This window comes from Rhinopithecus roxellana, chromosome 10 (genome assembly GCF_007565055.1).
Source record: "Rhinopithecus roxellana isolate Shanxi Qingling chromosome 10, ASM756505v1, whole genome shotgun sequence".
NCBI classification, from domain to species: Eukaryota; Metazoa; Chordata; class Mammalia; order Primates; family Cercopithecidae; genus Rhinopithecus; species Rhinopithecus roxellana.
The window spans coordinates 104,869,441-104,882,507 of record NC_044558.1 but is presented as its reverse complement, the minus strand read 5'-3'; the positions used below and the strand labels follow the sequence as shown (position 1 = coordinate 104,882,507).

At 41.2% G+C, this 13,067-nt stretch overlaps 1 protein-coding gene across 3 annotated transcripts in view; it reads right to left on the bottom strand.

The window, feature by feature from the left end:
* Positions 1-2,475: 2,475 nt before the first annotated feature.
* RIMBP2 (RIMS binding protein 2) overlaps positions 2,476-13,067 on the bottom strand; it is a 234,448-nt gene continuing 223,856 nt past the window's right edge. For 2 of the 3 annotated variants that reach the window (XM_030939961.1, XM_010354984.2), the window contains 3 exons: positions 12,412-12,483; positions 5,921-6,055; positions 2,476-5,406 (listed from right to left, as the gene is read on the bottom strand). In XM_030939961.1, coding sequence (XP_030795821.1) covers positions 5,380-5,406; positions 5,921-6,055; positions 12,412-12,483 — 234 coding nt within the window. In that variant the 3' untranslated portion in view covers positions 2,476-5,379. The remainder of the gene's footprint in view (positions 5,407-5,920; positions 6,056-12,411; positions 12,484-13,067) is intronic. The other variant, XM_030939963.1, reaches the window with a different exon arrangement.

The window sequence follows — 13,067 nt, the reverse complement described above, 5'->3', positions numbered from 1 at the left end:
TCAGTTAAAGGACATAAACACACACGTTCAAGGCTTTAGAAAGTCACCGGGCCAAGTGCGTAAGACACACAATAGAGATTGCAGCCCCCACAGCAGGAGCTCCCATCCTCCCCAATGTCAGCGGTTTCACGTTTGGATGTTGGGTAACTTTGAAGCAGAAAAATTTTGCGTTATTAGTTTTTATTTATTCAGCTAGCGGAGTTGGGCATTTTATGTTTGCTGTCTGTATTTTACGGATTCCCTATTGACGTCTTTGGGGTGAGGTTCTAAAGGTAGAGAAGGCCCCTCCCATGCGTGTGGGTGGAAAGCCTGTACCTGGGCCTTCTCAGCCGTCTCTCTGCATAGCTCCTCCTGCTCCGTGGAGTATTTCCAGATAGGGTCAGATGTCTTTCGCATTCTTATATTAATTTCACTTTGACACTTGATTCATCCTCTTTTTTAGAGACTTTGGTTATTGTTGTTCTACCATAAGCTCTATATACTGTTTGCTAGTCCCAGGCATCAGTTCTGTGTGATGAGAGGGGCTGCAGGAAGGGGCTGTGCCAGCTGGCAGCACCAGGGCCTGAAGTCAGGCTGGAACAGTGAGCCTGTACACGGAGGTGCACCGAGCCAGCCAGGGGATAGCTGCATATTTTTTCTTTACCCACATGAAAGAGCACTTCACATAATAATGGTTTTCTTTTCAAAATTAAAAATGTTTAGAAGTATATCTTTTTTTTAATATAAATGAGGCTTTAAATGTAGTTTTCTTTCTTTTCCCAAAAGCTTCCATTGAGTTCTAGTCTTTGCCAATATACCTGCAAACAAGCTTTATTTAGCAGAACTTTTCCCAAGAACCACGTTCATCACTGCCACACCTCCTTTACCTCAGGGCCACAGAAAAAAGTACAGTAGAAATTTATGGAAAGTTGGGGCTTTTTGCATTTTTTTTTTTTTTTGAGTGCAGCTTTAAATAATTTTCAAGAATAAGAAAATACAGTAAAGCTCATTTGGCAGAACACAGGAGTTTTGTGTTCTAGTTTAAGCAAATAGTTTATTTGAAAAGTGTTAGCAAGAGAATAGAAAAATGTTTATGTGAATGAGAAGTGACTGCAAAACAAAATTCGGCAAGAGTTTATTTTGAATATACATAGGAAAGTCATAACAGAAAATAAAATTAAGAATTTAGGTATAGTTGTTGGTGGTTCAGTGAAAATTGTGCCTCTGCAGGTCCGGATGAGAATGGGAAGGTCATTCTGAATCAAAGAATCACTTGTTTTCTTTGGCGGGGGAAGGGGAGCAGCAGAGGCAAAGGGATGGTAATGTGGGGAGGCGCTCCTGGGGTCTGGGTGTGCACCCACTTCCTTAGATGCAGCGGGAGGAAGGGTTGAAGCCCTCGAACTGGAAGAGGAAATGGTTTCTGTTCTTTGAGTACTTTGTACAGTTTGGGCTTTGACTTTTAGACTAACCTGTGAAGACAGAAAATTACACTTACACTGGTAATGGAGCGCTTCCTAACTCTGGCGCAATTTTCGGTCATAAAACAAAAGCAAAACATGGTTTATCTTATCACTAGAAAAGGGAGATGGCTGAAGTGGCTGTCAGCTCAGTCTGGGAGGGAGTTGGGGCTCGAATGAGTAATTAAATGTGACTTAAGCACTTTGTTGTCCTCAGGATGGGTGCTTTGCTTTTAGGAAAATTGTACTTATAAAACGGGGTGGGGAGCGGGGGAGAAAAGCTAAGACCAGCTCATTATTACTTCACGTTTGCCTACATTTTCATACTTCGGGGAACTGGTAAATACTTTCAAAAAATTTAGAGAAACATTGGCTCTGGATACTTTTTGTTAGCAGTTCTTCAACTTTTCTTATACATATGGTAGGTAAAAACATTATGGTAGCAATTATGAGCTAAATTATAGTTTCATGAAATTATGTACTTGAACTGTATTTTCATCTTGCCATAAAAGTGTGTTGGTTTTACCTCTTTTCTTTGAATAGACATCTGGTTATTTGGAGAATTCTAAAATAAGGCTTTTAGGAAAATTCTGTGTATTTGGGAAGTTATATTTTGTTGTATTATGTTGCTGTAGCTGTTCGTTAATTTCACTTGACTTCCAAAGCTGCCAGAGTGAATTAACTTGTGTTTGAATTCATCCCGGAAGTGCTTATACTGACTCTGTGCTAATGACCTTTTGTTTGTCACTGACTGAACTGTTACCGGTGGTATGAGAGTGTCACAATGTGTTGTCAATGGCTCCCAAAACATGGACCAAAATTATTTTTGGAAAAAAAAAAAAAAAACATACTCCCAGAAACGGTAAGGTTATGGAGCTTTTTGTAAACATAATGTAAACATACGAGAAAGGAATTCGGTTATCCCGCTATGATAAAATGTTTAAAACAAAGCGAATAAACAGTGTTGTATAAAATAACAAATTTTATTTCTAGAAAATATTTTACACTAACTGTGCACATGCACACACTCACACAGAGCTTAACCACACATGGATTTCCTTTAATAAATCTACCACATACTATTATATTACAATTTATAATAGAGTTTTTGAAGACACAATGGGGAAAGCTTTGTCATTCATTTATAAACCGTCCATAAATTACAAAAGAAAGGCAGTCTGAAAAGTATGTATAAAGAGTAAAAACAATTTACAAGTGGACAAGAATTACAAAAGAGTAACCATCAAATACATCTGCCAGCAACTTTGTAAGTCTTTTGTTCGAATGCCAATGATGAAGATGGGTATGGACTCATTTGGAGCAGATTTAAATGTAGCATGTTTTTGGTGTGGCTTATGCATTATGTGGATTACTTGTGTGCCATTCATTGCTGTGTATTTGGGTATGGCATTTTGACAACGGAAGTAACAGAAAACCATATGCCACAAAATAGAACACTAAAAGCAATGAAGATTAGCGGCTTTCTGGAAGGTTGGAGTACTGGTGTTTTACCAAAGTTACTTTCTCTCCTTTTCACTTTTTTGAATGATTGAGTCAACATTTTCTGTGTGTAGCCTGGCTGGCTTTGAGAGACTGAAACTAGTATCTTAAAATGCACAGCCTGTACAACTTGATCTCGAACCACTGTGTCAGTGAGGATGAAGACCACTGAATGCACGACACGTACAAAGTATACACTGTGTTTTTATTAGACAGTACAAATCATTGTGCATTTATAAGGCAGAACATCAAGGCGAATTAAACTAGGAATTTCAAGACCAGAGTCAAAGTGAAAGTTATGCATTATGAGGCAAGCATTTTGAGAAGGGAGAAAGGTTGAAAATCATTCCTTTACGGGCGGATGACAGATGCACAAAGACTGGAATTACAGGTAGGGAGGGAGCTACAGGTGATAGCTATGCGCCCCCCTGTTTGTTAATAAGACGTCCCCTCCCACCTCCCAAATCAGAGCTTGGACAATGAGAGCGGACTGCCAGCGGTGACAGAGAGCAACCGCTCCTCTTTGTTCTCGCGGTTGGTTTAAAGTGGATGGTAGTGCAAAAGTGCATTTCTCTACTGGTGTCAGGGGAGAAGATTGGGTTTTTTTAGGAAGTACTTGAGTCATGAAAGCCCTAGTTTGGAATTAAAGAAAATTACATAGATTTGGCAGTTGTCCGGAAGTACATGAATCATTTCACTGCACCCAGCTTTTTCAGCAGTTTCTTGCCTTTGGAAAGCAGCCCCTTTTTCTTTTTCGAGGACATTTCCCTGCCTCTCCCAGGACTACCAGAACCCATAGATGACGTAGGTGACCCCGAATGGAGATGGACTGTGGGGGATGGAGCTCTCCTTGCTGTACCTGAACCCTCAGGAGGAACCTAGTAGGTACAGTGTTACAGTTTATTGAGTGTGTGAGCGCCAACAACAGAATTCACTTGGTAACATCGTACTGTCCCCGTTTCCCACCAGGAAAGGTCAAGGGGTTCCTTTGTTCTTTCAGTTGTTAAAGTATGCCATGAGAAGCAAAGGTCCTCTCCCACAGCACGCCAGAGAGAGGGCCCAGACATAAATGTGTGGGTTCCGTTTCTCTGTCTCAAGGGAGTGCGGGATGGCCATTGCTTTGGCAAAGCTAAGGCAGGTAATAATTCACTTTGTAAATGAAGACTAAGGGCAGGGGAGACATTATTTGAAATTAGGTTGATAGTAAAGTTGGCCGAGTACCCATCAGTAATCTTAAAGAGCAAAAGTTCATAAAGGGAATTTTGTTGTATTGGAAACTATTTAGTTATATAAAATCCTGATATTGTTAAAGTGCATTCCTGGGTTGGTTAGTCTACTATAGAAGTATTGGAGATGGCACACTGGTTGAAAGAAAAAAAAAAAAACTAAAATGAACCTTAATTACAATCAAAGAAAGCTTAAAGGCCCTTAGTGGATGCTTGCATTATTTCCAAATAATTGAACATGAATTTTCCTCAGTAGACAGCACATGGTAGTATTTCAGTATACATTAAGCGCTTAATAGTGCTTCGGGGGGTAGACTTTTGCTCTGATACGTTACAGGACGACTTTACCTCGCTTCCTTTTACAGCGAAGCATGTGCCTGCGTTGACAGAGCAGCAGCATTCCTCCGGCCCTCCCTCCAGAGCAACTCTTGCCATGGGAGTGTTCAGTATTCAGCAGGCAAATGCTCTAAGCCAAGGGGCTTCAAGCTTGCTTGGATTTAAAATCAAGGTCTAACTCTAATGGAAAACACCTAGTAAAGCATCCCAAAGCACACCTGAAGATACCATCTATTCCATCTAATGCGATCGTTTGAGCTGCGTGCTTCAACTTAGTATTGCATTGGTATACCAACAACTCCGTGTTGCAGCAACTTCTCTCACAGAAGGTTGTGCTTTGAGGAGGAGCATAGCCCTCTGGTAAGGTAGAGGCAGGGTTAAGGAAAACACGTGCTGGCCGTTCAAGCCAGCCTTTGGAGTGTTCAGAGCCAACACTCGATCGCCTGTGTTCACTACTCATCTGCTTGACCTTGGGTTAAGTTTCTCAAGTCAAACTTCCTATAGTAAACATGTCTGTTAGGTTGTGCTTTTTCCAAGAGTGGCTAACAATGCAATATGCAGCTCTATGTAAACACACAGCTTGTGAAGAAATATGTTCCCAATGTTGGCCTTTCAAATAGTCTTAATGCACATAGTAGGAAATGATGATTAAAGATGATTTGCTTCACTATAAATTCAGTTGCTTTACAACTGAGACCAAGTAATATTCTGATTATTTAGGTCCAATAATTTTTTGAGACATATTTCTTTTTATCTTTTTTTTTTTGTTAACCCCACAATGAAGCCTTAAGTCTACCACATTGGCCCGTTTAAGGTAGCTTAAGTTGGTATCTTTATCGGTATCTTCAGTTGCTCACTTACGTGAAGGCTACATTGCCTGATTAAGGTGTGAAATGAACACTCTTCTTCTGTTTCCAAGCAGATGAGCAAAGAAATAAAAATATATATATATAAAAATATAATATATAAAAACTTGCAGTGATGAAATAAAATAAAAATGAGATACTAAACATGAATGTAATCTAATAGTTAAATATGCTTGAGAAGCCCTTGGATCCCTGTGAAGAGACTAAAATCCTAACAGAGGGCAAATAACCTTCCTTGCCCACCAAATCTGAAGAGGAGCCATCCTCTTTTCATTCTGGATCAAACTGAGATGTGTTTCTATAATGTAGGATGGGACATTTCTTTGTGAGTAAAGGCAGATTGATTAGAATTGAAAGGGTCATTTTTTTTTTGTAAAATGAGTAAGATTTAGAATTAAGAATTTTTTAGGCACAACTCTAATGGAAGGGCAGAGGAAAAAAAAATCAGGGTATATGCTTTTCGGCCCAAGATATAAAAATACCAGTGCAGAGATTGTATTAAACCACATATGGCAGAACGGGACAGAGATTTAAAAGGCTAAATAGGTTTGCTTACCCTTTTTGCCTTTGAGCGCATTGGTGTATCTTGAGAGTAGTGGGATGGAGCATCAGAGAGATAGACTTCGACGTCGTCAGGCACTTCTTCCAAGAAGTTTGAGGGCACAAGGCCTTTCTGCCCATTCAGCTCCCCCTAAAACACCAGGGATGAATCAGAAGAACAATTTATTTTTCTAGAAACTCACATCTTGCTTTAGCTAAAGGAATACAGCTCAGAGTACAGGTAGATGGTGAGTTTATTCTGGTTCAAAAGTGGCAGGACTCGAAAGGACTCTAAATTAGGGTTTCCAGATTTTCCTCAGCAACACGCAGAGTCGTAAGCCCCTTTCCTGGGGTCTTGATTTTGCCTGTTCAGTGGGGAGCTGAGGAATCTGCCTTTTGGCCAAGGAGCCCCTGGAATTCTTAGGATCAGGCTTCTGAAGGAAACACTCCTTGGTAGATCTCATTTAGTGGTTCTCGGGCCTGGCTGATCTGAGGCACGAGGGAGCTGCTAAAAACACCATCGCTCAGCACACCAGCCCAGACCGATGACGGACACCTTCGGAGAGAGGGGACCCGGCGGTCCTAACATGCCGGCAAGCTTGAGAGCTACTGATCTACTCAGCCTTGAGATTGCCCTCCCTCTTCCTCATGGACATGTTCTTACCGTAAACATTCAAACAATATGGGGAAAATGAAAGTGTCTGTTGATACTGCCTCAGACATTACTGCTTCAGGTTGGTATATGTCCTTCCAGATCTTTCTACTCATTTACATGTCTATGCCTTGTCTAAAGTCAAGATCCGTAAGTCCAACCGCCTACTAGGCATCTGCACCAAGTGGCTCACGAGCCCACCATGTCACATCTTCCCCAGACTCTCATCTGCCCCTAAAGTGCCTAAACCAAGTTCAAAATTGGCTGGCTCTGAGCAACACGGGATCCTGTTTCTCTGTGTATAAGGTCTAGGAAGTGACATGAAGAGCCCTACTGCATCAAAACACCTGTGCGGTGAAGGCCACAGCAGAGTGATGAGCACCTGTGGAATGGGAGCAAATGTCTGCAAGGCATCTCTCTGCTAACAGGTTAATATCTAGAACACAAACAACTTCAAAAACCCGATTAAAGACGTTTCTCCAAAAATGAGATTCAGGTGGCCAACAGGCACATGAAAAGATGCCCGTCACCATGAATCTCCAGGGAAATGCAATTCAAAACCATGTAGTAGCACCTCACACTACTATCAGTAAAAAAAAAAAAAAAAATGGGAAAAACAGGTACTGGTGAAGATACGAAGAAACGAATACTCGTGCACTTTTGGTGGGAAGGTGAGATGGTGCAGCTGCTATAGAAAACAGGATGGCAGTTTTGCAAGATGGAAAGAGTTCTGGAGACGGATGGTGGTGATTGTTTGCACAATGTAAACATACTTAACACTACTGAACTATATACTTGAAATGATTTTAGATCTTTTTTTTTTAACTGAGATAGAGTCTTGCTGTGTCACTCAGGCTGAAGTGCAGTGGCGTGATCTCAGCTCACTGCAACCTCTACCTCCCAGGTTCAAGCAATCCTCCCACCTCAGCCTCCCAAGTAGCTGGAATTACAGGCACGTTCCACCACGCCCGGCTAATTTTTGTATTTTTAGTAGATACAGGGTTTCGCCATGTTGGCCAAGCTGGTCTCGAACTCCTGACCTCAGGTGATCCACCCACCTCAGCCTTCCAAAGTGCTGGGATTACAGGCTGAGCCACCATACCTGGCCAATTTTAGATAAATTTTATGTAGATTTTATCACAAAAAAATAATTGGAAGAGGCAGCCCCACATACTTCCTGCATCTTCCTGTTCAGCAACCCTGCCAGGTGCACACTCACTGCCCTGCCCTGCCCCACTCTTCTGCTTGGACCTTGAAGATCCTATTTTATTTACCTGTGACTACCCTGGGCCTTCTCTCTCCGGCTCCATTATTAGCTTATTTTTCTCTGTTGACATTACAGACTATTTCGAGGCCACCTATCCTTTTTACTGTGCATGTGCCCCTGGCGATTTCTTCCTATCAAGGGTTTTAAATAACATCTAAACACAAAGACACTCAAAAGTTACAACCAGTCAAGTTCCCCCCTCATTAGGTCCAACAGCCAGATTTCTCCTCCAGCCTTAGAAAAGAGTCTTCCTTTGAGCACCAGATGGAGTAGTTGGCTTATATTTGGGGACTGTGTTCTGTGAACACACACAGCTTTATGCACCCATCTCCACTGGTGTCATGCTCACACCACAAGAGGCATGTGTACACCAATCCGCAGAGGCTCCTGCAGAGCCAGGTCGCCAGGCCAGCCCCTGCTCTGGCTGAGTAGAACGTGGGTGGAACTGCCTGCACTGGTTATTGCTCTTATTCTTTTGGGCTGAACACACATAGCCCTAGTAAAATCCACGTCAGAACACACATGTGCCACGTCACTCCCCCATGTCTGATGTATCTACCACTGCATGCTACTGCATCTGAGGTGACAACTGGAGCTGCTCGCGGTGTGAACACTGCTTTGGCCTAAGTTCCGTTCCATTTGGAGAGGCTCAGATGTCCTGTTCATACCCCTCAAGCTCAAGAGTTTCTAAGCCAGGTTTTCCATTCAACACTGTTCTTATCCTTGCAGTCTCAAGGGCGCCCATCGCCTAGGTCAGAAACTAAGGCTCCCCCAGACGACATTCTCTGTCCCTCTAACTGACAGTCTGAGCTCTGGATAAGATCATCTTGAGTCTGCCTCTTGTCTGCCTTCCTCTGGTACTGACATAGTTCAGGCCATGTTTCCTGCCTGGACGGCTCCATATAGCATGTTACCTGGCTTCCTGGACCCACTCCCATCCCCCTTTAAAAGCGTACCAACAAAACCCTTTACAGAATCACTTTCTCTAAAAAAAATTTCACCTTGACCTTTCCCTCCTCAGTCCCTCCATAATCTGATTTCTGCTTCTCTCCTATGCCTCATTTCTCACCACTTCTCTATTTGAGGCCAAACAGTAACTACCTGGAGGCCTAATGTCCAGACAGAATGGGAATAGGCTGAAAGGCAGAAAACACCAAAATCACTTCCCTCCCAGTTTTCTCTGTGCCCCAGTCAGTGAGAAGTTCACTCATGTTTGCATACCTCTCTGGATTATCTTCCGTACCTTAGTACGCCACGTGATGGATGCTTTTGACATAGGAAGGTACATGATTTAAGGTGTACAGATACCGAGATGCTGGGCTACAGCAAGAACAGCACGAGCTTGAAAATATGATGGGGTGTTCGAAGTCTTCAGTGTCTTCAGTGACTTAAGGGGGGCTGATGTAAATTAGGAAATAGCAAAAGGAGGAAACGTCCAGGTAGCACAGCAGGGGTCCCTCGGGGCTCCCTGCTTACACGTGTTTTATTGATACAGGATATAGCAGAACAGAGAAAGAGGAGGGTGATATTACAATATTAGGACGGTGGAGTATTTGAGTTTGCTCTCATGAGATGTTTAAGGTTACAGATATCAGAAAACGAAGTTCCAAGAAATTTAAGATTTTTGGTATCAAATTAGGTGTCCCCTGTCATTGTTTATCAAATAAGAAATATTTAAATGAACTGGGCAGTCCGCTCAGTGAACATGACCAGCAAAATCATCCTAAAACTATTTGGAGGAGTGGTCAATAAACAGAAGCATACATTTAATATTAATTTAGATCTACTTCCCACTATAATATAAAAATCTAGGCAAGACTATTCAAGAAACTAAGAAGACAAAACATAACTCAGGAATAGAAACATGCAGACAAGTTAGAAAAATCTTTTTGAATTCCAAGAAAGCACCATGCCCGTTGTTTCTACGTGTGAAAATCTAAAAGAAAAGTGCGTTCCTCTAAAGATGCCTAGATTGTTAAAAACTGACTCGATAAGATAACCATTTAAGCAAATGAAAACTGCAGTCTAAAAAGATACTGAACCTAAAGGATCTTTGGGCAGATTCTAATAACCTTCAAATTATAGTAATTCCTATGTCACTCAATCTGCTCCAAAGCATAGAAAAAGATTGAAGTCTTCTTAGTTTATTTGGTAATTCTAGCATAATCCTGATACCAAAAGCCACAACAAAGGTATCCAAAGAATATAGATTATTATTATCTCTGGAATATAACTTCTGAATAAAACAGTAGTAAATCAACTTCCAGTGCCTTAAAAATAGTATTATATATGATGGCCAATAATTTACCAATGAAAAATAAGCATAGCAAACTAAAACTTTCTAGCATTATAAAGGATACTTTCTTAGCATTAGAAAGACCATCTATCTTTATTGATAGTCTAACCTACATATAACAGTGTAAAACATTAGTGGTATTCCTACAAAAATACATATCAAGTCACAGATTTCCTCATCTGCTATTCAGAGTTGTTCTAAGTGATTAGTAAGACAATTAAAAATGATGACAATTATAAATATTGATGAAGAAGAGGCAAAATAATGACAATCTGGGGGGGCCCAAGGGAATCGGTGGATAACAGAAGTAAATGCATTCAGAAAAGTGATTTGTGGGGGACATGTACACACACACACACCTTTCCAACATGTTTTCTAAATAACCAGTGGAATATATACTAGCGGGAAAAATCATTCACAATTGTAATAAGATCTATATAATTCCTTTTTTGTTTGCTTTTGAGACGGAGTCTCGCTCTGTCACCCGGGCTGGAGAGTGCAGTGACGCGATCTCGGCTCACTGCAACCTCCACCTCCTGGGTTCAAGTGAATCTCCTGCCTCAGCCTCCAAAGTAGCTGGGATTACAGGCACATGCCACCACGCCCGGCTAATTCTTTTGTATTTTTAGTAGAAACAGGGTGTCACCACGTTGGCCAGGCTGGTATCGAACTCCTGACCTCAGGTGATCAGCCCGCCTCGGCCTCCGTGTGAGTCACCGTGCCCAGCCATTGGATCTGTATAGTTGCTAAGAGTAAACTTAAGATATATAAAGGATGTGTAAGAATAAATCCCTGAATCTTGTCTGACAGATGAAAGGAAAAACTTTTTAGAAGGAGGTACATGCTATGTCCGAATTGAAAGACGATACTATGTCTGTTTCTTCCAAAAGCGAAATGTACCTCTAAACAAAAAATTATAGATTGGTTGTGGGGGTGGGACTCTTTACAAAATGACCCTCCCAAATGTAAAAATGCAATAAGGCAGCATGGAGTAGTGTTAAAGTCCATAAATACTCTAAGTATTAAATTCCTATTTATACTTTAATTTTAAAATGTATCACATTGTTTATTATTAAATGATTTTTTTAAAGTAGGGAAAGTGCAGATTATTTAGTAAATGTGTTGAGACATTAGTTCTCATAGTTAGGAAAAGATGGTAGATACTTGAGATTCACATGTGGAAAAGGAAACTATAAAATCGAAACAAAATGAGGTGATTCTTTCTATCACGTTGAAGGACCTTTCAGGCATGACCCCCAAGGCAGAAACATCTGACCACATACAAACGTAAAATTCATCGTTAATAAACAACAAAAATGGAGAACACACACACACAAAGTTAAAAAGCAGAGGTTGAGCTGGAAGTAACTATTTGAAACACATGTGACAAAGTATGAATATCCTCACCAAGGGCTGAACTCTTAAAAATCAGAAACCAGGCAGAGGAGAGCGCCTGGAAATTCCACACATGCCTGTGGCTGCAGCATCTGTTTGACTCAAAGAGAAACCTACCGTCCAGGATGTCATCGCTTCTTGCCGATTCTGATAAAGGCAGCGGGGGAGCAGGCGGAAACACCTGTGCAAGATGGGGACCCCCCACTGGGCTCTGCACAGGGTCCTAAGTGGCCCTGTGGGCTTCTGGTCAGGGAGGGGGTAGCTACTTGCAAAGGTGCCCCAGCTGCAGAAACTCTGAGATAACCCCACCCCCTTTCCTCCCTTCTTTGCCCCAGGGAATATTCAAGAGATGCCCCAGGGGAACAGAAAAGGAAGGAGGGTGGCTCTGAGGTCCTTGCCGGGAATCACCCGCAGCAAGGTGGGGCGGGGTGTTCCCTGCTGCTAACAGCAATAGGCTCTAGATAAAAGGAAAGGGAGAAGTCCTAAAATCTGGGGTGTTTTACTTACGTATTTCTTTGCTTATTTGTATTTCTTTCTTTTCCTACAATTTATTTCTGACCTATACAGTAAGTAATCTAGAAACTTAAATGGTTTTGTAAATGTTTGGGTGGCAGCAGTTTAAAAAATAAGAATACGAATGTATTTGTTTTGTTTATAATGTAGATCCATTAAAAAGACTCGTATTTGCAAGGAAGAAACAACGAAGTTCACAGTTCCAACTTTCTAGATTATCTATAACTCAGCAAAGAGACACGCCAATGAAGCAACACTGTCAGCAGCCGTGTGAAGTTCATGCCCAGTTTTAAGAGAAGGAACAGACTAGCAAAACAAAACACACAAAATAAATGAAAAAGAATACAATCATAAATGGTGCCTCTTGATATTTCCAAAACTTACATAATAAAATCCATCTTCATCAATTTCACCAAAAACGGTGATAATATCTCCTGTGCAAAATGTAAGTTCAGCCTGTGGAGATGAAACGTCAAGTTAATAGTATTTTTCTATACAAAAGTAGTTGTTTTTTTAAAAATAAGTTCTCTATGCGTTCCCTTACTACTTGAGAATTTCTGGTATTCACCGACCCTTTCAGTCAAATCAAGGTAGAAGCTAATGAATGGTTCCGTCCACAGTCTTCTGGAAAGGAAGGACAAACCAAGATAATGCCCCCCAAAAGAAAATGCCGCAGTGCTTTGATTTTGGCCGAAATTCAAGATTATTACCATGTTCTACTGGTAATACATTTTTAAAGCTAGTGGAATAGTTAACTGTAAAAACCTGGAATATTAGGGAAATGTTCTCTGTAGTATAAGGACCATTACATAAATATCCTTTCACTGAGTATTTTAAAACCTACTCAATTATTAATGAAACATCTATTTATTTGTCAAGACAGAATCTCACTGTGTCGCCCAGGCTGGAGAGCAATGGCGCACCCTCGGCTCACTGCAACCTCCGCCTCTTGGGTTCAAGCAATTCTCCTGCCTCAGGCTCCTGAGCAGCTGGGACTACAGGTGTGTGCCACCAAGCCTGGTTAATTTTTATATTTTTTA